General features: G+C 42.6%; 3 protein-coding genes across 3 annotated transcripts; all 3 read left to right on the top strand.

Moving 5' to 3' along the window:
• The first annotated feature begins 471 nt into the window (after positions 1-471).
• fam98a (family with sequence similarity 98 member A) lies at positions 472-6287 on the top strand. The gene is made up of 8 exons (XM_012840360.3): positions 472-819; positions 1779-1927; positions 2191-2325; positions 2519-2703; positions 2802-2882; positions 3502-3618; positions 4180-4347; positions 4525-6287. Exons 1-8 carry the CDS (start codon positions 782-784, stop codon positions 5254-5256), a joined length of 1605 nt encoding a protein of 534 aa, XP_012695814.2. The 5' UTR covers positions 472-781; the 3' UTR covers positions 5257-6287.
• A 1417-nt stretch (positions 6288-7704) lies between these two features.
• On the top strand, positions 7705-12491 carry si:ch211-195b21.5 (zinc finger protein 318). The gene is made up of 8 exons (XM_012840416.3): positions 7705-8145; positions 8284-8405; positions 8550-9219; positions 9831-10569; positions 10835-10932; positions 11102-11195; positions 11292-11413; positions 11645-12491. The coding sequence occupies exons 1-8, from the start codon at positions 7930-7932 to the stop codon at positions 12077-12079; spliced, it is 2496 nt and encodes an 831-aa protein (XP_012695870.1). The 5' UTR covers positions 7705-7929; the 3' UTR covers positions 12080-12491.
• Positions 12492-13188: 697 nt separating this feature from the next.
• On the top strand, positions 13189-24329 carry slc17a5 (solute carrier family 17 member 5). The gene is made up of 12 exons (XM_012840420.3): positions 13189-13311; positions 13727-13942; positions 14739-14929; positions 15758-15991; positions 16860-16947; positions 17341-17427; positions 17951-18069; positions 18351-18512; positions 18773-18905; positions 21047-21194; positions 21493-21583; positions 22007-24329. Exons 2-12 carry the CDS (start codon positions 13861-13863, stop codon positions 22127-22129), a joined length of 1458 nt encoding a protein of 485 aa, XP_012695874.1. The 5' UTR covers positions 13189-13311; positions 13727-13860; the 3' UTR covers positions 22130-24329.
• The last annotated feature ends 97 nt before the right edge of the window (positions 24330-24426 follow it).

The following is a 24426-nucleotide window of genomic DNA, read 5'->3' as shown; positions in this document are numbered from 1 at the left end:
GACCTAATCCATTTAGGCCTATTTTTTAAGGGCTTATATTAATGTATTCCATGGACATCTGCAATCAGGGACACCAAACAAATAATAAAATGAAAAACTTTTCCAAATCGGTTGCCTTATATAATCTGAACGCATAGCCCACAATAGCAACCTCCTGACAATGCGAGTCTACAGTTCAGGGGTACCTTGACAAAACGATAGACTGGACTACGGTTGCCTCCTAGTGGACATAGAAAGTTAAGTCTGAGATCAGTAATTTGTTTAGTTATAAATAATGCTGTTCCTTCTCAGGTCAAAAGATTTAAAAATCCCACTGCATTTATAACAGCATACAACACAAACTAACAATGCAATCACATGACAGAACGGTATCCCATAAATGGTTTTATCACTACACTCTGTTGACCCCCCCTGCCTGCCACATGAGTGTTCGATCCCTAAAAATATTTGCTTGCTGTAACTATTATTTTGGTGATTCAGTATTCCACGAAGGCTAATATTTGGCTGTTCAGGTAAATGACTATCTAAAGCCTTAGGGTAATATTTCTAAAGTACCACGTACGTTCGTTGTGTACCGCATACATGTACCGCACACAGACATATGTATTTATGTCTATGGTACCACACACCGGCAGCAGTTCTAAAATATTTTACTCAGGCATATCCAGAGACGGCCGACAACAGGAGTTCGCGAGATCAACGGTATGCCAACACAGCACTGCTAGCATCAGACTGCTTTGACATTAGATTTTTTTTAGCAGTTTGTGATTCTGTTGGCTAAATGGAGACCGATATTCTGGATTCTCTTGAAGATTTGGGGTAGGTGACCTACATTTTCTCCTGTTCAGGTATTTGAAGAAAATGTGAACTGAGACAAGTTGCCGGGTGCAGTGCACAGTATAAGCTAGTTAGCTAGCTTGCTAGCGTGACATGTCAATGAACAGTGAGACTTGTGCCTATCTCTCATGTCAGTCAGTCAGTCCCTAGGCTATTATATGAAATGGAACATAAAATGTCAGCTCAGTCATCTTGTAAACTAAGAGAAAACCTACAACTTTAATGACATGAAACCAATGGAAATCGTTGACATATTGCCAAAGCCACGTTATCTCTCTCTGGTCATGAATCAGAGTAACGATAACGTTAGCTAACTACCATGCAGCTGCCTCCTTATCTACTGGCATTGGGCCATTTAGCTATGCTTTATATGTCATAATCGTCCAACGTTACCATTACAGTATTTGCAGGTTACATGAATCCTATCTGTATGCTGTGGGGCATTATAATCTATTTCAAATTGGCATTCAGTGTAACGGAGTCTTGCGTTAGTTCAAATGAAGTAATGCAACCCAAGATGGAGATTGGGTGGCTCAGTAGCCAGGACCTTTTTGAATAGCCTATTCTGATCTATATTTAGCACCACCCTGTCTGTAGTTCCAGAGCGCAGTTGCACAAAAGGGTAGGTTATTCTGACAAGATGCTTGTTGAGTGATAAAAACATGGTATCTTACGGGAAATGTTTATCTGGGCAGAACAACTGCTGTCAGTGAAAGACAATTTTTACCAGATGTAGTCTTCACATGACTTTACTTATAGAGTAGTCTGAGGGAGTTGTCCCTGTCCCCTGTAGCACTATCCGTATGCCTCAAAATATTCTCTGTGAACTGTCATTGTAAACAATCTCTGATTTCTACAGTGTGTCCATGCATACGTTTTCTGTGATGGCATTGCCCGTGTCTTGCATCTGGGCTTATAAGTCAAATGTGGCCATATTGTAGTTATCAGGGGCCCCTGCTGGAAGACGGATGTCTGGACGCAGCGGTGAGTGGAGGAGCTGAATCCCCAGAGTACACTAAGCTCTGTGCCTGGATCGTGTCCGAACTCAAGCTCTACTGCAAACTGGAGGAGAATGTGCATGCCACCAACTGTGAGTGCTGGCTTCCTGCCATAGAGGGACGCAGAGTAGAGGAAACAGGATTCTGGAAGGCTTACCCCAACAAAATGGGGAGTTCCTCATGTGTATCCGTTGTTGATTTTGGCTGTGGGAGAGCATTTAGTTTAATTTCATTAACACGTTATTCCAAGTCCTCTCATTATAGAAAGCAAACAAACAGGTGGGGTATTTGCTGAAGTGGTTAATCATATTTGTGTGTGTGTGTTTTGTGTGTGTATGTATGGCTTCCTCTCTAGGTCCCAGTGAAGCAGTGGACTTTCAGCTGGAGGTGAGCGGGCTCCTGGCAGAGCTGGTGTGTCCATACACCATCCTTACCTCAGGAGACGCCACACAAAGGCTCCTCAACAAATCCAACTGCTTACTACTCTTAAGTAAGGGAGACCCTCTTTGCCTACGATTAAACATTTCAGACATGTTATATAGTGATCACTGTTGAGTTTGTTTTCTGATTTAAAAAAATATATATTTCTAGATATGTCATTTATTTGTACATTATGGCATACCTGTCATCAAAATGTTTTATTTAACCTGCATGTCTTAACTCCATTGCTTTGCTGGTGTCAGCTTTCCTGATCTCAGAGCTGGAATCCGCCAGGATGATCCTGGTGAATCAGCCGCAGAAGAAGGCAGAGGAGTCGGGTGGCAGTGACCTCTTCCTGGAGCTGAAGGGCATCTGTGTTGGTCTTGGCATGTCCAAGCCCCCTCCAAATATCACCATGTTCCAGTTCTTCACTGGAATAGAGAAAAAGGTTTGGCCCCCTATATCCACACTTGCGGCTGGTCTGTATAAAGTAATATTTGTATTAGTCAAGGGCATCATCTTTCATGTATGCTCTTGTGTTGACAGCTGAAAGAAGCGTTGGCTAAAGTGCCTCCTAACCATGTAGGAGCTCCTTTGTTAGCGAAACCACTGGGGCCATTCCATTGGGTAAGTTTGCACTGTTCTTTGGGGAGGTTATAATGGAACAGAAGGGACAGCAAATATTTTTGCTTTAAGTTTTACGCTTTACATCTTTTTTTTTTTTTTTTGTCAGAAGATTTCATAGATTACTCCTATTACTGGTTGATGTATATCTGTACTGTAGATCTCTGAGAATGTGTGGGAAAAGGGAGACCTGTAGCCTCAGCAGGTCTAGAGGGCATATCAAAGTGCAAAATGCAGATATGGAGTGATCTTGGGTACAGTCTCTGCTGAAACCACTCCAGGAGAATGGAATGCAGTCCATGGTGTGATCCTTTTGTGTTGGCTCAAACGTGAACTTCGTCAAGTGTCAACAAATAGCATTGATTCAAGCCTATAGCTCAGAGAAAGTTTCAGATTGCATTTAAATTAGCCTTTTTTTATTCAGTGATTGAGTGGAAGAATAACTTGACCAAAAGCGCTTTGATAAAGGAGTGTGAGTGACAGTGTATGAGCAAAAAAGGTGTTTTGTAAAAAAAAAAGAGGTAACTTTTGCCTGTAATCCTTTCTTTGGGGCTGTTGGCTATTTTGAATGAGGGAATGTGACCCTCTAAGAAAAAAAATTCTTTCTTGGTTCTGTCTTTAGGAGAAAATTGAGGCAATCAACCAAGCACTTGTGAATGAATATGACGTTAGGAGGAAGATGTTGCTAAAACGTCTGGATGTGACGGTGCAGTCATTTGGGTGGTCAGAACGGGCTAAGGTAAAACATGAACTGTACACCTGAACACTTAAGAGATAAAGCAGTATTGAGTGCCTGAATGTTGCAAGGCTTTGTGTAATATTACATTCTGACTAAGTTAAAATGTTTCTAGTGCTATAACTGTAACAGGCCGATAAACTCTACTGCCAACATCACCACTTGCAATTGGTGTTGGTTGTAATGTTAATTTTGCAGCTCTCATGGAATGTGGCAGAAGCTATCAAGCACACAAACTATTTTCAGTGAATGTTCTGTCAAATAATTTTTTTCTCTGTGCCATATAAGAAATTTGGATTGGTTTAGTCTTGTCTAAGTGCTGTGTTGCTTTCACACTGCTTTTGAATATAATGGAACTAACATAGAAAAGTCTGGTGAGTCCTGCAGTACGTAACAATCACTCCCCATTCCACTAAAAACAGTGGTTGGAAAGGGTTGTCAATGGGACCCTTATCTTCACCATTATTAACCTTAATCACTGAGACCACATTCTGCTGTTATATATGGAGTTGTAACACTAGTGTTGTCCTGGGATGTTTATGAAACATATTTTTCTTTCAACAGACACACTCTGAAAAATTGAATAAAGTGTATCCACCTTTGCGTGCGGCTCTGAATGCCAAGACCACAGTGACTGTAGCTCACCTCTTTGCAGCGCGAGCAGACCTATCAAAGATTATGCGCACCAGCAGTGGGAGGATCAGGGAGAAGACAGCTTGTGCAATTAATAAGGTATTAACACACCTGTATTTCATAACAATGCTATTAGAGGACCACAGCAAATACGTAGAAAGCAGCTCTATTCTGTGGGGCAGAGGGGCTGGTCACACTGCTGCAGTCACAGACCCTTAATCAAACCCTTGCTGGTTGAGTTTAAGTGTTTTCTTGTCTTGTCTTCTTTTAAACTAGATTCTGATGGGCCGTGTGCCAGACCGAGGCGGGAGACCCTACGAGATCGAACCTCCACCCCCAGAGATGCCCTCTTGGCAGAAGAGGCAGGATGGCCCGTCTGGAGGTTTTGGTGGTGGGCAGCATTACGGAGGTGGTGGCAGAGGCGGGGGTGGTGGTGGTGGCAGGGGTGGCTACGACCAGCATTCCCATGGTGGGAGAGGAGGGGGTGGTTACGAGCGGGGTGGAAGGGGAGGAAGCAGAGGGGGTAAGGCTCAGGGAGGCTGGTCAGATGGTGGAGGAGGGGGAGGTGGTTATCATGGTCACCATCAAGATGGAGGTGGACATCAGGGAGGTGGGGGGAGAGGGGGCTATGGAGGAGGAGGAGGATACCAAGCAGGTCCTAACTATTCTCAAGGGGGAGGTTATCAAGGTGGAGGAGGAGGTGGACACCAAGGTAGCGGATACCAGCACGACAACTACCACCAGGATGGAGGCCGCCAGGACAGAGGGGGTCGGGGCGGACGTGGAGGCCGGGGAAGAGGAGGCAGAGGCGGAGGGGGACAGGGGCAGGGACAGGGACAGGGACAGGGACAGGGGCAGGGGCAGGGGCAGGGACAGGTACAGGGAGGAGGCTGGGGCGGTAGAGGAGGACAGAACTACAACCAAGGTGGACAGTTCGAACAGTTCTTCCAGCATGGAGGCCAGCAGTACAATCAGGCAGGTTTCGGCCAAGGCTACTACACAAGCTGAGACCACCAAGGCAGGTCACCACAGCAGGGTTTACACATCAGTGGCTCTGGAGCTGGAACGAGCACAATCAAGGCCACAAGGATGAACGTGAAGGGATACAGGTGTCACTTTTAAGCTCAGTACTGTGTAAACATCCTTGAGACGTGATGGGGAGCTTGAAGGCAGATCGTAGTCGCTTTGGTTTGCAGATGCCCTGTTTTGTGTTGTTGGTTGCCCATTGGAAAAAGTCCATTCCTGTCTAATAGCTCACCAGACTACTTAGGCTATGTGTGTGTGTGCGCTCTGCGAACCATTAATGTGCCATATTAAGAGGTTTTGCTGGGTTGAGCTTGAACTGCGTGGCCAGGGCCTATCCCACTGGGTGAACCAGGCTGTGTTGACCATGACGACAAAGCCTTATTACGGAGGTTATTTGAAGGCGGAGACCTTTGAAGGGGGTTTTGACATTTCATTGTTGCATATGACGTTACACATGATTAAAACATACAGAAGTTCTCATCGGTCATCCTATTTTCATTGAACAAAGGTGAAAGACATTTTTTGTTGAGCACTAGTTTACATTTTCCCCTCAAACAGGAGTTTGGTTTCAAATGGATTTGTGGCTATTTAAAATATGAATGTTCCTTAATTGTTTGCAGACAAACTTGACTGCTGTTTCTGTTATTTAAATTGAAAGCTATTCAAACAGGCCACCCAATGCTGCTTTGTTATGTACATATTATGGAATTGACTGCTTGGAAGTGTGAATGAAAAAGGATGAGCAATAAAGAAAAAAATGTGTGTAAAATGAAAATGCATCATCCTAAATTTTCATACAGTTTGACTGAGGAAAGGATGAATATTTGGAGATATATGGGAGAGATGTTATACTTGACTGTTAGATCAATTAAATACAGCAGTCCTTCATGAATTTACTCAAGATTGTGAAGAGTTTCCATAGGCCAACTGAATGGACTTTTTGTTTGAGGACCTTTTTTATGTAACTAAATGTATCAGGCTAATGAGGATTAAAAGGCAGTTTGATATAAACACCAGAATGTATTTCTTGTATTGTGTGCAACTGCCCTCTTAGCTGAAGTATGCAAGGACCTAATGCAATGCCTATTGTAAAATTGTATTTAAACAAAGTATTTCACAGTAGGCATCAGACTCAAATTCACAATTACTCAAGTAGACACAAACCATTGTCATTTGTGGTAGCCATCTATTTATTGCTTAAATAAATTCAGATGCAGAAAAGAATTGACCCTAGTGGGTCAAGTGGTTAAAAAATACTCAAAGATGCAGGGAGGAATCAGAGGTTGGAGATGGGGTGGTGTGACAGTGACAAACAAATCAAAGAATATTTAAGACTCTGGAGCCCCTTGAGGAAAGTCCCATGAGGAAATATTTATTGTCTGCACAAGTTATTATCTAATGTTATCTTCATTATTATTTAAAACAAGAGCAAAGAATTTATGGCTTGTGAGGCAAGAGAAAATAGCTTAAGGGTGAAATACTTCTATTAGCTAAAGTCAATCTAATTTCAATAGTGGACATCGATGGCTGTTCTTAATCAGTGGAAGGACATGCTACAGCGTCTGCTGTTCTTAATGCCATAACACATTAATTGCGTTGGTCCATAACCTGTTGAAAAAAATGAATAAGCATATGGGTTAGGTACTAAAGTTGTAGGTACTGGAGCAATAGGTTTTTTAAGCATTTTAACTCTCAAAACAGTTTGCCTAGGTTTTCAGCAGTTTCTCTCACCTCGTATTATTGTTCACCGAAACATTGAAAACTACACAAAGATGAATTTCTGGCTGATTTACTGATTGTGTAGGTGCAGCCAAGCTATGTTTTTGAAGGTATCTATTTTTTAGAACATTGAAGCACCCATTCATTTTGCATTTCACAAATGTGAGGGAGAGATGAACACCGCAGCCCAGTCTCCACTATGTTAGCTATCCGGGTCCGAAACTCGGCGAAAATGTAAAAGCAGCTTTTTCAGCATGATGTCACCAAATATATTGCCAAATTACATCAGTTAGCAAACTAGTGCTTTTTTAGCAAGTATGTCAGCTTTTAGCGAATTATACTGTACAAGATGAAAAGTTCTAACTGTTGCTTTAAGGAAAAAATAAGATGCAACCCCTCTGTCATTTCTATTGTGTGTAAAAACTGCCAACATGAAAATGAAAAACTTTGCCAGTTTGCCTGGTGGATTCATGTAATTAAAAAGCTTATAGGCTACAGTTAGTTTAGTTATCCAGGTATTTGTAGAGTAGGCCTAATAGTTCTTACAAGATAGGTCTACGGACTATAAATAAATACGGGTCTTACAAAACAGGCTACATAATATGAATAAATACCTCATTCGGCGTTGATAATGTGCTGCGAGACTCTCAGCCAAATATAAATGTGCCATTTACACCACCAGCCGCTAGGTGGCACTGTATGCTTTCATCACAAACCTCGATGTAAACTAGGAGGAAGAACTTCATTGAAGAAGCTACTAAACATTCTCCGACACTAGCTAGATTGGGGTTCTTGCTGCTCTTGGTTCTTGTTAACAGTGTTTGATTGCACATCTGTGGATGGTGATACAGTTATTTCTAACTCCACAGGTAAACATTCTTTCGTTGAGAGAATATATGGACAGAAACTGCCAAACAATGCCATTGTAGCTGCGACATGTTTCGCGGTTTGTCCAATCAAGAAGAATATTCCTCCGGACACATTCAGAGACCACCCGGTTTTGCCAGTGGTCCCCCAAACGGTCCTCGCTTTAATACTGGATATGGAGCCCCGTACCAACCACCTTATCATGGCCAACCGGGTCTCACTTACCGGGGTGCTCCGCCTGGCCACCCAATTGGACATCCACCCATTAGACCTCCATTCATGGATGTGAGTAACGTTAGCAAACAAGCCTCTGAGATGCATACAACGCACCAGAAAAAAAAGAAAACTTCGCATTAAGTAAACGATTGCAAGTTAAAAGAACAGTAATCAAGCAGCAAATCACCCCCTCTCTTTTTCCTCTAGGCACGGCCTTTCAGCGGTATGTCTGTTGACCACAGTATGGTGATTACTGTTGGTAGTCAGCACAACATTACGCCTGTCCAAAGCCATAACTTGCCCCTGCAGACCCGCAGCTGGGATGAGAGGTTAGCATAATTTGCATGGCTACTTACTGTGTTGCATTTCATTCAGATCCTAGCTTTTTAGTTCAATATGCATAGAATTTTGCCATTTTTTGAAGTGACTATTTTGATGTTTGTTTAACTTTGTTTTGATGTTTCTAACTCTAGTGAGAAAGCAGGGGAGGAGTTTCTCAGAAGTTTGGCTGCCAAGGACCAACCATTGAAGCCCAATGGGAGAGATGGAGAAGAGATGGAGACCTGGGGGCACTACAAGAAGACTTCGGAACGAGGGAAGAGCAGGAGTCAGAGTCCTTCCCGTAAACAGAGAGGACACAGTCGCAGCCGCAGCAGGGGCAAGAGCAGAGCGCGCAGCCGCGGCAAAAGCCGGGCCCGTAGTAAGAGCAGAGCGCGTAGTAAGAGCAGAGCCCGTAGTAAGAGCCGGGCCCCTAGCAAGAGCAGAGCGCGTAGCAAGAGCAGAGCGCGTAGTAAGAGCAGAGCCCGTAGTAAGAGCAGAGCGCGGAGCAAGAGCCGGATGAGAAGCCGCAGCCGCAGCAGGGCGAAGAGTCGGGCCAGAAGTAGGGCTCGGAGTAAGAGTCGGCCCAGGAGCCGGAGCCGGAGCCGGAGCAGGAGTTGTCCCAGGAGCCGAGGCCGGAGCAAGAGCCAGGTCAAGGACACAGGGCATATGCTTAGCAGGGACCCTGGAAGTGGTGGCAGTGGGCAGAGCAGTAGCAGCCTGTCCTCGAAAGTGGACCTCTTCAATGAACTCAAGCAGCTTTTGCAGAGCAAGGGCCTGGAGGACTCCCTGTCTGTGGTGAAGAGAGCCCTCCTCACACAACAGGTAAAGTATAGTAAAAAATAAAACCAATTGAATGAATGACCAAAACAAACTAAATTAATTACCCAAAACACTTTATATACATAGAAGGTGGCAGGACATGGGGCACAAAATCCTTAAAGACGACCTATTATGCTTTTCCGTTTTTTCCTTTAGGGTGTTGTATAGCTTTTTGTGCATGTAAACGGTCTGCATAGTTACAAAGCCTAAAAGTACACGCCAGAAGGAGTAACTCTCTCCCACAGAAACCAATTTTCTCAGCTGCCTGACACCTTATTTACCAGATGACGTAATCTCAAAACACAATCCTTATTGCCCTCTTGTCTGACCAGTCAGAGCCTACTGGGGTCATTGGAAGGGGGGGCTTAAAGACACAGAAGCTCTAACAAAGCGTTTCAGACAGAGGGTGAATAGAGATGTACACTGACAAAAATACTGTGTTTTTGGAACACTGAAGCATGTCAATCTATTCTAGTCGACCCTAAATATAAAATGATTAACTTCGAAAATGAGCATAATAGGTCTTCTTTGAAATGTATCTTTATAGGAGTGTAATTGTATTTGTGCTCTACTGATCTAAGAAAACCATGACTACAAATTTTTCATTTCTACAGAGTGCTCAGTCAGCCAGCCCCTCTCGAATGGGGGCTCAGGCCTCAGTCTCCACACATCTGCCTGAGGCCTACCCGAGGGCTGTGGAAACCCCCGTGGCTAAACTGGAGGTGTCCGACAGCTCGCTCCTCCCTCACGAGAGGGTGCGGCAGGACGGCAGCGGCTTCTCCCGCATCCTGAGTGTGATGGGGGAGCCGTGCCCACAGACGCCGGAGGAGCGACGACCGCCGGCCGCTGCCAAAGTCCCAGACATCGACGACGAGGAGAGGTTCCTGTACGGAGACGAAGGGACCGGTCCCACCCAGCCCTGCCCTCAAAACATCCCGGTGAAACCAGCGGCCGACGGTCAGACTTCTGCACCGGCAACCCCACTTCAGCAGTTCAAGGCGCTGTTGGGAGATCCAGGCATGAGCCACATTTTCAGGCAGGCCCAGTCGGCGCTGTCTCTGACCGTCCTGAACCAAGGGGCCCAGGAGAAGCACAGCGCCACACCGGAGGTGAAACCGGAGGCTCTGGCACCCAGACCCAGAGCTGGGAGCCTGGACAAACAGAACAGAGAGGGGACGCCGAGCAGTGCAGAGTTTGAGAGGGTCAAGAGCCTCCTGAAGAACATGGGGTTGTCTCTGAGCACGGCAGAAATCAACAAGATTGCTGTCAAGTTGCGTGACACGCCCAAACTCAGGGACCCGAAATCAACACCGTCGAAGTCCTCGCACGAGTCGTCACATTCGTCAGTCAAAGGTGAAAAAGTCTTACAACTCTGCTGCTATTAAGTAATTTAAGAGTCATAATAGTACATTTTCACTCATCATCAGAGTTGTGTAAATGAAATTTGAAACATAATTCTTACAATTTAACGTAATTTTGCTGATCAAGAGCCGTTATGTATGGTGAAATTCTGAGCTATAAATGTTAAGGTGTATCCATCTAATCTTGGAAGGTGAGGCCATACTCATCTGTGTGTTTTGGTAGAGCCATCTGACTGTCATGAGTATTCACCTTTCAGGCTCGAAGACGGAGAACGTGGACAGCAGGGCTCGAAGATCTAGCTCGAAGGACCGAGGGAATTCCCACAGGGATAGGGCTGGCGGTCACTGTGAGAAGGTGCTTAACTTTGCATGGATTAGCCTAGGTCTGTACACTTCCCAGTAGATCCTGCTGGTTATGTCATGAATGTGTTATTCTTCAGGAACTAAGGAAATCTGATTTTGTTTTAATTATGATACCATCAGGTAGTAAAATATGTATTAAGTTAGCATTGGTTGTTTTCAAGGAAAGAGAAAGAGATAGGAGTGACAAACTTGGCAGTGGAACGAAGAGGAAAGAATACCTGGTGAAAGAACTAGAGAGCATTTTGAAACAGGAAGGTAAAGCTATGACACTGGGTCTTCGGGTGGTTTTCATGAATCATTTAATGACATAATTTCATAAATAATGTATTCACTGATGCTGCTGTTTTTCAGGATCAGGTTGCTTGGTTCCTGTGATTGGCTTCTACTGCCAGCTATGTGAGGAGTTCTTTGGTGACCTCGCCAGCGCCCAAGGGCATGAAGGCTGCCACAAACGCTCCAGCGAGTCAGAAAAGGTGTGTGTGTGTGTGTGTGAGGCATCTGCTCTGTGAAGGATTTGGCAAAGCACCTTACCGTATACAGTGTGTAATATACCACATGCAGTATAATACAATTCAACACATTATAGACCGCATTTATATTACTAGTTCTTTGCAACTAGAAAGGCTTACCACAGCTGTTGAAGTACCTAAACTGTTTTTGTGATGTACTGGCTGAATAGTCTTGTAATTGTTTCTTTTCTCCAGGGACCCCTACCTAAGCTGTACAATTACACAATCAAAGGCTCTGGCCATTTCTCACAGCACTCAACAGGCCCTGGCCACGAGGAGAAGAAACGGCCTGTGGAAGACCGCAAGGGAGCGCACAGAGATGAGCATGAACTGAGCCCGGGACACTGGTCCAAAAAGAGGGCCCGAGAGGAGAGTGATCGCAGGGACGAGAAGGGTGCCGCTGGGCCCGCAGCCCCTGTCAGGGTGAAACTGGAACCAAAAGCCAGGGAGAGGACCCCCTCGGTAGAGGACAGAGATAAAAAACAAAGTTCAGATGACTCGGACGATTCTACCAAAGGCGACAGCGGTAAGAAGAAGAAGAAAAAGAAGGAGAAGAAGAAAAAGAAAAAGAAGAAGGAAAAGAAACTAAAGGAAAAGGCGAGGGGGAAGTCTAAGGTGAAGTCCCCCTAGATGTTACTCTAGAAGTGTTTTTAGTTTTTTTCCCCCTTTCGTTTCCATTAATTTGGGATATTCTACAGCAAGAAACGATATCCTAGTTTGGTGACTGCACTAGAAGCCAAGTGTTTTTGATCAACCCATAGCCTGGAGATGGCAACAGCAGCCAATAACAATGACCTAAAACACCAGAATCTCACCAGATCAACAACAAGAAATCTGGCAGTTAGAAAAAAAAGTAATGGTGTAGTAGAATTTTTTCTTGTAGGTTACCAGGAAAATCCATGGTCAGTGTATTACAATGTAATCATTGACATTCTGTTGAGAATATGTTGGCAACGCTTCCATTCTGAGGAAGTGTGACAAATTTTGGAATATATTTTGCAAATAAACACACCATGTGTTTACCACGTGCTATAATACTCTTGCCTCAGTGAGTTGAGTCAGTGATGTTCCAAGCCCTTCATATTTGCTTGTGTTTGTTTTATACAAACTGGAAAATGTTTTGGTAATTTTTGGGGATTTTGGTAGGTGTGTGTGTGACGGGCTGAGCCTCGGGTTGCTGCCAAAATGTGGGTTTGGCCAATGTGGGTTTCAGCTCAGACACAGAATGAGGGTTCTAAGTTCTAATGTTTAATGACTTCCTGGTAACCTGCTAAGCCTCGCAATATGCAGAGGACAACAATCAGCAGTTCAGGAAATAAACAAAACCTGCTAAGCCTCTATATGAGCAAAGGACAATAATCAGCAGTTCCAAGGTCACATCGATGCACATACCTGACAACGACAAGACTAGCCTTCCCCTAGTCAGAACAATCAACATATATAAGAGGTGGCCAGCACCATTTCTAAAAAAGGGGGTAGACACAAAAATCAAACAATAAACAGATGACAAGACAGACCCTGAAACATAAACATAGAATTCCTCAGTGTTTTAAACAACAAAGAAATAACTAGTTAATAAATAACCACTTTCCAAGTATATAAAAAACACTTTATCAAAGTGGTCTGGCCCAGACCATTCCCAGTGTCCTTTCTGCCAGTCTAGGCAATTAGCAGTCCAATTAAACTGGGAACCAAATAAATGTTTAGTGTTTTCAGCGTGCGCTTCTTGCGTCGGACCGACCAGCTAGCTGAGGACTCGAACCCCTTAACCTGTGTGCATCTGTGTGTGGGTGTGCGCTAGCTGTCGCGAATACAGGGCAGGAGTGTGCCGTTCCTGTGCGCCACCACGACCGTCACAGTGTGTATGTTGAAAAAGGCCTCACTTCAAATGTAAATTGTAACCAGTGAGGAAACATGTTTTGGGAATATTCATTTGGTTTGGTGAAAAAGGTGTGAATGTTGTCTTTAAATGAATGATGTCCTTTAAAAAAAAAAATACATTTTGGTGAACTTGAGGGACTGCTGTACATCCAGGCTCATACACACAAAGTTCATTTAACTTCCTAAACGAAACAACTGAAGCTAAAGCAAACACCTAGCGGTGTATTTGTATGCAGTTCCATTACTTTATTCTATCTTTGCTGTGTGGAAAAAAAGGAATGTGGGCCTGTGAATATGGAAATTGTACGGCATTACAATATAATTTCCCTCCAGGCCAGTAGAGGGCAACATCCATAATAGTTGTTAATAAACCCCCCCTCTCCCTGTAATGTAAAGAGAAGAAAGCAGGTCAGTATCTGCCGCAGAAACACAACACATCCCGCAGAGAAATGAGCAGACGACCAGTGGCTGGAGAAGTCGTCACAGTGCCGTCTGTTAAATGAACTTACATCTTGGACGTCTGTTGCAAGATGGATCATTCTGCATCAGACACAGAGACCGATGACTACGAGCAGCCTTTGTTGCATCGCAAAGAAGAAAATGCAGAGAAAGGTGAAAAGTTTCCTGGCTATAGTTACTCTAGCAAGCAAAAAAAGCTACATATCGCTAGCTGGCTAGCTGTATTTACCACAACGTTAATGTCATCCTTCGAAACTTTAACACTGTGTTGTTTTAGCGAAATTATTACATTGCCAATATATTCACAATTACTAGGCACATGTGGTTATCGCTTTATGTTGTGCAATGTCATAAAGTTGTGTTTTGAATTATTGATGGCCATTTCCCAGCATACCAGATGTCTGTGAGCCCTAGACTGTACATCCGCATATTTTCCCAATATTGATATGCTGTGTCATTAATTGAGCATCGCTGTCCAATTTGAGTCTTTGTTTACAAGTCTTTGTTGATTCACTAACACAGTTGATTGCATTTTGTTGTGCGCACAGGTCAACATTTTACGCAAACTGGTTGGGATTTAATTAATTATCTATGTGTGTGATTGTCGCAGAGGCTTTGTGTTATGAAAAGGAAAAAAAAAACATCCGCTATAATAACTTTAAATTGCTCCGGCTAGTCACGGGATTTCAACGTACAAACCAGGTGGCAGGAAAAGGGCGTCACCCAAATTTAACTATGTAGTGGGGAAATTGCCATATATGAATAACATGATATTATTTGACATAAACTCGGATTATATGTTGCGATATTGTGAACTTGTAAACTTTGTAAGAAAAAACACCTTAAGAAAACAAGCCTCAAACCACGGTGCCCTAATGGATTATGACCAAATGAGTGGATATAGTTTACTGATGTTTGTTTTTTGTTTCCTTCGCCGTCTCTCTCTCAGCTCCCGCCTGCGGATCAGCTCGCTACGGGCTGTCCGTGTTGGCATGCTATGGCTTCTTTGTGGCATACGCCCTGCGGGTCAACCTAAGCGTGGCCATGGTAGACATGCTCAACACTACCAGCTCCAGCAATGCCAGCAAGTCAGTCTGTCCTAGGCACAGCAGCCCAGAGAGACCCAAACACAACCATACTGTTAAGTCAGCCTTTCTTCTCCCCTAGGCTCCCTATTATAACCCAATGAAAAAAGTGTACAGTGTGTATTTGTGTATTTGCTATATACAAATGCTTTGAGTGTGTGTTTAATGTGTTGATGTTTGATGATTGATTAGGAATGTGAATGGAGATGCTAGTGGGTTAATGGACTACCTCTATTGTTTTATGCTATATCAGAATGAATAGGTCAATAATGAGCTTGGAATGGTCTGGTTGAAAGAAGTTGTGTGTTTTGTTCCAGTGAGATTGGTTGATAGGTTGTCTTTTTCCTTTCAGTGTGACCGATAAACAGGTGAAGCTGTCTCCTTTAGATCCGTTTGAAAAGTCATATGGTTGTCTTGTGATACATTTCAGTGACAACTTGTGGACCTTGGACAGCTCCTCTGTCAGATTATTCTAGCTCGAGAGAGGGTTAGATTAGATGGTGTATGCTCTGCCCTCTAGGTCCTGTTTTTACAAATAAATCTGCAAGTAATGAAACCCAAGAAAATAAGTCCTGCAGACGTACTGTCCCAAAAACCATCTACTGTATGCTTGCACTGCAAATATAATGCTGTTTCATCTGCCCTGAGTATACAAATAGCCCTCACTGTGAGCAAGTCCAAGCATGTGTTTGACCTGTGGTTAGTGAACGGGCTGGGTTGTGCATGTTAGGGATGGTGTGACTGTCATTTTTTAAATAGAACACACAACCGGAACATTTGATCATTCCTAATTTTCCCTCGGGATTAATAAAGTATCCATCTATCTATCTATCTATCATTTCAAGTAGAGCTTGACTAAATGTCTTTTGAAATGCTCCCACAGGCTAGTGTCTACGAATGGGATTCTGAGACACAGGGTTGGATCCTGGGATCATTCTTCTACGGGTACATAGTGACGCAGGTACCTGGGGGGTACCTGGCACGCAAGTATGGCGCCAAGTGGCTTCTGGGCATCGGCATCTTGGGCACTGTGATTTTTACCCTGCTCACGCCCTTGGCAGCAGACCTGGGGGCGGGCTACCTCATTGCTGTTCGAGTGCTGGAGGGCATTGGGGAGGTAAGCTCGGCCTGTAAGGGTACATTGGTGCACAGTCATGGAAATTATAAACCAGGGTTAGACTTTTTCTCTTCAAGTCGGAGGTGTGTTAACATGCTTATAGGGAGAGTCACACGCAGACATACAGGAGTCTCTTCGTCTTCAAGAGGCACATTAGTATACACACAAACAGCTTGAAAGGGTGGTTCTATTACCAGTATACATGATCAACAACAATGACCAGGAAGGTGGTTTTGTCTAGGTCCCCAACCTTGGTTGTGCAAAGTGATGCCACCATTGCACTGACCATCAATGTCCTTGAAAATCAATGTCCTTTAGAACTCTCTTAATTATTTGATATTTGATCATTTGATGAGTAAGATATTTGTACTGTTTTTCCCTTGGTATTTTCCCCTCAGGAAGAATAAGAAAGGGGAACCTTGTTGTTTTTTAGAATATCTGCACCTTTAAATTTCACTTCCTCTTGCTTAGTCACGGGCTGTACTTGTCACACCCTGGGTTTTACCTTAAAGCATGGTTAATTGAATTACTAACGCTTGTTTGTCAATAGTGTGACCCTGAACTCTGTTGGTGTGTGTGTGTTTGTGTCTTTGAAAATATGGTCAGATTGTACATTTAGAACTCTCTTAATTATTTGATCTTTAACTATGAAAATCATGGGAGAAAACAAAATTACACAGATAACCTTACCTACATTTTTGGTTTGTATTGTGAAATGTGTGGCTTCATGCTTATGTAAATCGATATGGACTGAAACACAGCACTTTCCCTCCATGTTAAGGCAAAGTCCATCAAGAAAAGTTAGTATTTGTGTAGTCATGTTTGTATGGTTGTCATCTATTATTCTAAAAGTATGTTCCACTCTTAGGGGGTTACATTTCCTGCCATGCATGCCATGTGGGCATCCTGGGCCCCTCCACTGGAACGCAGCCGTCTGCTCACCATGTCATACACAGGTAACTGGTAGGAACTCAATACATTGGCTGCAGATCTTGTCCAAAGCATTGATTGTGGGTAATTCAGTCTCAGCAAATGCGTCATTGTGGCAAAAATATATTGCAATGTCTGTTATCCACACCCCTTGCTTTGAAATGTCAGAAGGAATTGTTTCCAGAATTGTTGATCTTTATTGATTTCTATAAAGATGAAGATGAAGCTGAAGGTTCAAATGTGGTGATTCAGGTGCGATGACCACCGGTGAGATTATACGCTGATGACAGAAGGATGCAAACTCTGGATGAAGAATTTGAAAATTTGATGTGTTTGAATTTGGCAGTAACTACTTTGATACATGAGTTGTTTGTGTGAAAAATCCCATACCTCGGTTATTAACCGTCTGATTTGTTTAGGTGCTCAGTTGGGGACTGTGGTTGCCCTGCCGTTGTCTGGCGTGATTTGTTTCTACCTTGACTGGACGTACGTCTTCTATGTATTTGGTGAGCTTTTTGTCTTTGTGTTGCCAGTGCCAGTTTTATTCAAACAAATTCAAATTCAGGGAAAGTTTGTGCCTGCAGTTACAGTGTCTTGCTGTAAGGTGTGTCATTTCTAAAATTGCCAGAGAACTGCATGATCATGTTTATGGCCAACACATGACTAGCTTATGCCTGCCTTGCTGCTCTGGTCTTTTAATAAGTAATGCTATCAGTGAATATGAGTAAGATATTTGTACTGTTTTTCCCTTGGTATTTTCCCCTCAGGAAGAATAAGAAAGGGGAACCTTGTTGTTTTTTAGAATATCTGCACCTTTAAATTTCACTTCCTCTTGCTTAGTCACAGGCTGTACTGGTCACACCCTGGGTTTTACCTTAAAGCATGGTTAATTGAATTACTAACGCTTGTTTGTCAATAGTGTGACCCTGAACTCTGTTGGTGTGTGTGTGTGTGTGTGTGTGTGTGTGTGTGTGTGTGTGTGTGTGTGTGTGTGTGTGTGTGTGTGTGTGTGTGTATCTGCATCTGCAGGAGCTGTTGGGTTGGTCTGGTTTATACTCTGGACTGCACTCGTGGCCAACACACCCAGCACACATCCCAGGATATCAGAACGAGAGAGGCTCTACATCGCCTCTTCACTCAGACATGAGGTAGCCTTCAGAGAGACTGTGCTTTTGTGTTTCCACAAGATACCACAGAAAAGATGTGTACTCAGATGTCTGTGAGATGTTTGTATGTTTATAATGTAATGTTAACTCTCAGTGAAGGCCATACTCTATAACCACTAAGATAACACCACTAATTCTGTGTTGTTTTCTGCAGAGGCTTTATTGACATGAATGCCAGAACACATGAAACAAGAAAACAAACAACAATAAAACAGTCTACCTCGTATAATAAAATATAACAATACAGTGTAATCTTCTCATAGCTGTCTCCAACCTCGGATTACATACCCTGGCGGTCCATTTTGACATCCATGCCATTGTGGGCAATAGTGGTCGCCCATTTCTCTTACAACTGGACATTCTACACCCTGTTGACCCTGCTTCCGACCTACATGAACGACATACTTGGCTTCAGTATCCAACAGGTAAGAAAGTTAATACAGATCTAATACAGTAGCACACTAAAAGCATTTATAAATAATGTGTTTTTATTTTTTATGATGTTATTGTTATTATCCAACTGATTACATATGCACATACTGTATATTGTACAACAATACAGTTGTATTATGCTGTTAAAGTGCAGAGAGGACAGAACAGGTCCATGGTGCGGTTTCCTTTTCTTCTATGTTTAGTATCTGTGCACTCTTCTCTTTTTCACCCTTGACCTTTTGACCTGTCTCAGAATGGGATGCTGTCAGCCTTACCGTACCTAGGCTGTTGGATACTGGCACTACTGGGCGGTCAGCTGGCTGACTACCTGAGAGAAACCTGTCAATTCCGCACTGTGGCCGTGCGCAAGGCCTTTACTCTAATCGGTGAGTGAGGAAGACTGCCTCTGACTCTTCTTATCTGTACCTCGTCAGCTACTGCATTTAAAAAAAAGAAATCGTATGTTGTTTATTCGGCTCTTCAGCTATTCTGTCAGCAGACATAACCTTGGCTTGCCCTCAGTATTACCTGACAGCCCATGAGGGAAAATTGCGTCACATGGACCGTGGAAAGTCTAATCTCCCCCCCCCCCCCCCCCTAATCATTTCTAGATTTGATCTTTTAAAAGATAATCCCACACAGATTTGAATCTTCTGGTTAAATCCACCTCTAATGTAACATACTTTATGATCCAATAATCAGTTTGGATGCTCCCTCACCAGCAGTGCCTGTTGTTGTGAGCACGGTGATGACTGGCTTAAGTTTAAAGTGAGGTCTGTATTGTTCTTACATGAGTGAGGAATTTAGAGTTTGTGGTTTTATGAGTTCAAACGATCTGTCACAAGAGTACTGAAGAGGACACTGTGCTGGTGGCAGGGGCGCGCTTGTGACTTATTTTAACATGACATTTAACACGCATCACTAGCTTCGGTAGAGCAGTTCGATTTGATGTTGTTTGGCCCGTGAACATTCACTGGTCACCCTTCTCAGCCATGACAAAGCCAATTTGGTACAGAGAAGGAACTAATGTGACTCAGGCGAATCTGATCTGTTTGCTGATTTCGAGTCATTGGCACTTTAGCCTGGGTCAGGAAGTCGCATTTGCTGTGTCATCGTGGATGCTCCGTTTTGCAAAAGCCGAATTAGTAGCCAGCCACACAGACCTTCAGGAGAAAGACAGGGGGAGCAGGGAGGGAGTGTGGAAGCAAAGCCAGCAGATAGACAGTGAATACGGGAAGTCTGAGACTGATTTGCTCTGTCAGCAGTGAAAGGTCAGCTGATATAGAGCAGCTGGCGCAGCGTGGTGCTGGCCTAGACAATTCAAGTCAAGGTCAAAATGTAGCCTTCTAGCCTGTGGTTCGAAATAACTTAGGCAAAAATAAACAAAAAAGAACAACATCAACAAAGGAAATCATTAACATTTCTTAATGTTCACATAGTGATGGATTGTGGCCGTAGGTCGTAGATGATGTGTCTGACACATACTGGACAAAAATCTAGTACATGTGAAGCAGGAACGTATATCCTACACAGTGAACCTATGGTTCTAGAGTTACGGTTACCCACAATCCACTTGTGTAAGGACTATCATGAGCTCCTGTTTTCACTGTAACATGAGTTGTTTTAAAGGTGCTGTATGCAATTTTAGTAGTAGGTTTTCTTTTTTTTTAAAGTTATACACAAGTTGTTAAATTCCTTGTGCTATTGGTTTGGGACATTCCGCAGTGGCCAATCTTCTCACTGTCTCATGTAAGCACTCATACCCAAGAACCCAACCTATACAACAACCCCACAGCCCCACCACAGATCCTGAGCAGCAGGATGCAACAACGATGCTCCACTGGTCTTGTGTGCCAACCTGGTTGCCTCACTTCCACATACTTCATACTTCCTCCTCTCAACCTCAACTCATTTATCTCAGACAAACTCGCAAATTATTTAAAAACCTGATTATGACTCCAGGTGTAGCAACCCTGGGTCAGGCTAGTTTTACATCCAGACAAAATTAATTTGAATAAGCCAACACCCAAACACAACTTGCAGCTTGTGTCTTCACCCACATACTGATTGAGGTTCTGCGGAGTTGGGAGGAATTATAGCTAACCTCCAATCAGTGTGCTATACACATGCAAAGTAGTTGGAGGGCAGGGATGCCCGTTTCTTTAGACTTTGGACTCCTGATTTGTTAATACTGACAGACCTTGAAGTAACTCTGAGATAGTTGAAGAGTGTCCTGGAGGCATTTGTGTTCTTGGATCAGCTGTTTTCAGCTAAAGAATAAAAAAAATACTTATTACCGCTTTAAGTGAAAAGTAATTCATAATTTCATAATTAAATTCATAATTAAAAATTGTCATTGGTTAGTCAAATATATGAAATACGGTTTGGTTTCTGTTATTTCTGTTACGTCTCAAAGTTTTTTTTTCTTGCTGCTTTTGTATTTTTGTATTTTTTAAAATAATATTTACTTTATTTGGTGCCAGTTGAATGACTATGAAGTAAATGGGTACTGTGTGTGTCTCCACAGGGATGGTAGGGCCGGCGGTGTTCCTGATTGCTGCAGGCTACACAAACTGTGACTATGTCCTTGCAGTGGCCTTCCTCACCATCTCCTCATCACTGGGTGGCTTGTCTGCCTCTGGCTTCAATATCAGCCACCTAGACATCGCACCCTCGTAAGAGAACACAACCTTCTCTTCTCTGGGGATTTCAAGTAGGACTATAAAGACTGGGGGAATTTATAGGAAGCCGTATTTGACAGAGGCCCATAGAATATTTACATGTGGTATTGCACTGTTTTAAGAGGCTCATAATGTCTTCTATTGGTTGATAAACAGTCTTCTTTGGGATAATGAATGGAGAATTATGAAACTTGTGATAATGGCATGGTTGAAAGGCACGTGTATGTCGAATGGAAAGCTTTCTTTTATTTTAATATTATTTCATTCAGACTCTTCTGTCTTCTGTCTACAGTTATGCAGGAATTTTACTTGGAATCACCAACTCCTTTGCCACCATCCCAGGAATGGTTGGACCAGTCATAGCAAGAACGCTGACAAAAGGAGTAAGTCTATGACTTTTTTGCTTGTAGATGAGGTTCTGACAGCTCATCAGTCCAGACAGAATGTTGTCAAGCTGCAGGTACAACGATTTTACTCACAGTGTGACTCATCTTCGATTAGTACATTATGCAACCTCTCAGTGCTTTTTATGCATTTTACAAGATGCAGGTTATGCAAAAACACTCCAAACCCTTTCACTTTCCCTTGGCTGTTATTGAATTATTTATGTGACACTTGTTTGTGCTTTCAGCATTGTGTCATTGTAATTCTGGCATAACTTTATCCTTTTATTTTGGTAAAATGAACCTCTTACTTTTTTTACTCACACTTTTTCATGAAATGCGTTTTACCTCTCAGCTGTTATTAACCTGTCTTGAGAACCTGTCCTGTCCTTAATTCTTTCGCTTCTCACATTCTCATTCTAGAACACTATTGAGGAATGGCGCGTTGTGTTCTACATCTCGGCTGGGATCAACCTGTTTGGTGCAGCCTTCTTCACCCTGTTTGGGCAGGGGTCAGTACAACCATGGGCACTCCATTCTCAGTGAAGCTCAAGGTGTGGGATGCTCTCGCCATTAAAGGAGGATGCATGTGGTATGACCAAATTAATGGACACTGGACACTGGGATCAGTAATGGCTAGATGTTCTATTCGCACAATTACCGAAGGAGATTTACATGTTGAATTTTTGTTTATAAAATGTCCATTTTTATGATTTTCTATGTGTGTATGACGCCCTACATCTCAATCTCATTTCTCACTCATGGCATTATATATGTTTCACCATTCCAATGGGGGACGTTTCTCATGGTTTTGTCCATTCCTCATGCTCATCTGACAAATCCTTGAGCGGATTGAAGATTTAGTAGAACATTTGAGACTCCATTTATACTTGAGTTGAATAATGGTTTAAGGGGAACACCAATGAATTTCCAATGTGATAATTGATAGAAGGAACAGATACGCCTACAGTAATCTAAAACTTAACTGAGTTCTGCGGAAAAACAGAGGAACTTTCTGGGTCGACATCACATGTAAATGCATCCTGGCGTTCAAAGCATCTAAAAGCCTCTTGAAGCTACAATATTGAAAATGAATTCGTTTGCTATTAATTAAATAGTTTCAACTATATTACATGCCTTAGAAAGTGCTGCTTTGTGCAGTGTGTTGAAAATAGTAGTTTGAAAAAAACTGTGAAGATATGGCTTTGCCATCATCTCAGGATATGGACTGTGAAGACATTTGTAACTTCACTGATTGCATGATTGAAAGCCAAAGCAACTTTGATGTTGTCAAAGTAATAACCTTTGGATTAAATCACTACTATCACTAGGCAGTTCCTTACCATTCAGGGAATTCCTGTTTCCTCTGGAATACTCAGGTTGCTGACGTTCCTGTAAAGATCTCAGATAAACTGAACTCAGCATATCAATTGAAATGTTCTGATGTGTTGAAGGATGATTGGTGTTCTCCTTTGATGTTTGGCAACCATAACACATCTAGCCTCATCATATGGCCCTTATTGTACTGAAACAGAACTAGGTAGGAGGAGGTATTATGTTCTAACTGAAAGTATGCCAAAGGCCATCTAACCAAAAGCATTCTCTTGTGTGTCTTTGTGGGTGTCCTTGAATGTGTCAAGCACTTTTCAACTGGAGGTCACCCATCACCATGTAGCAGCAATCATCACAGTGGGCCATAACATTATTGCTTTAGATTTCCACAAACTTTGTTTTTATTTACGGAAACGTTTAGCACACACATAGTGCTGGTGGTCCATTAGGTTGGGTAGTGCAAGCAGCAGCAGATCTTTGATAAGACATCTGCTTGGTCTGGTTTTAGTAGTAGTTGCCCCATGGAGGTAATTGTCTGGTCAGGTATCTTATATCGCCTCTCAAGATGTGCCTTAATTCAGCAAGCAGTATGCACTTTTGGTTGCTCCTAATTCAGACAATCAATACTGAACACATATCTTTGGTGTGCTACTTCCTTCCATATAATCAGATGTATCCTGTTGTGCCCAGGCATATTATTTTATTCTTCATAAACACAGTTTCTCAAAAATACTTGTTATTGTACTGCGCTGAGTTCACCAAATTGTTTGCACAAATCTATCACTACATAGATTAATAAAATATTGCAGACTGAATTTTAGCCACGAATGTTCCAGCGAGCATGTGCTTCACTCATGCCTGGGGTCAAGGACTTTAGATTTAAAGCAGGATAGCTCAGGTGAATTTTTGACCGGCCCTTTTCTTTTTTTTTTCTTTCAGTCGCCTTTCTCTGGTCCAGTGTTGTGTGTACATTTCCGGTGAGGGGTTAGCCACCAGTGTATTTGAATATTATCACTCTGAATAAGTGCGAGTGTTTGTTCCATTCAGGGAGTGTTATATAATTAGTTAATTGGACTTGTGGCCCCAGTTTAAAGCTGTTATTTTAACTATCTGAGATCAGAAGGGAAGGAGTTTAACACTCACATTTTAAAATAATTTGCTAATTTAATAGATTGCATTTGTTTACATTTTATTTGAATGTCTATTTTATATGTTTTAATTGATGTCATTGTAACATTGTCATGTTCTGAGTTGGAAGGATGGTCATTTATTTGTTAGCCCCCAGTACTGAACTTGAAAAACTTTATATGAGCAATGATTTTACAATCTGTAGCAGTTGCAACAAATGCTGGTATTTTAATGCCACAGCCAGTTTGTAACCATGGGAATGAGATTAAAGACCAATATATCTGCATGTGTTATTGCATGTTGTTTTTGATTAACGTTATTACAATCTGCCAAAAGCATTGATAGATTTTATGCGCATGTGCCGTCAATTAATTGCATTATAG

This window comes from Clupea harengus, chromosome 13, assembly GCF_900700415.2.
Source record: "Clupea harengus chromosome 13, Ch_v2.0.2, whole genome shotgun sequence".
NCBI lineage: Eukaryota > Metazoa > Chordata > Actinopteri > Clupeiformes > Clupeidae > Clupea > Clupea harengus.
The sequence above is the reverse complement of the archived record's forward strand: the minus strand, read 5'-3'. Positions and strand labels throughout refer to the sequence as shown.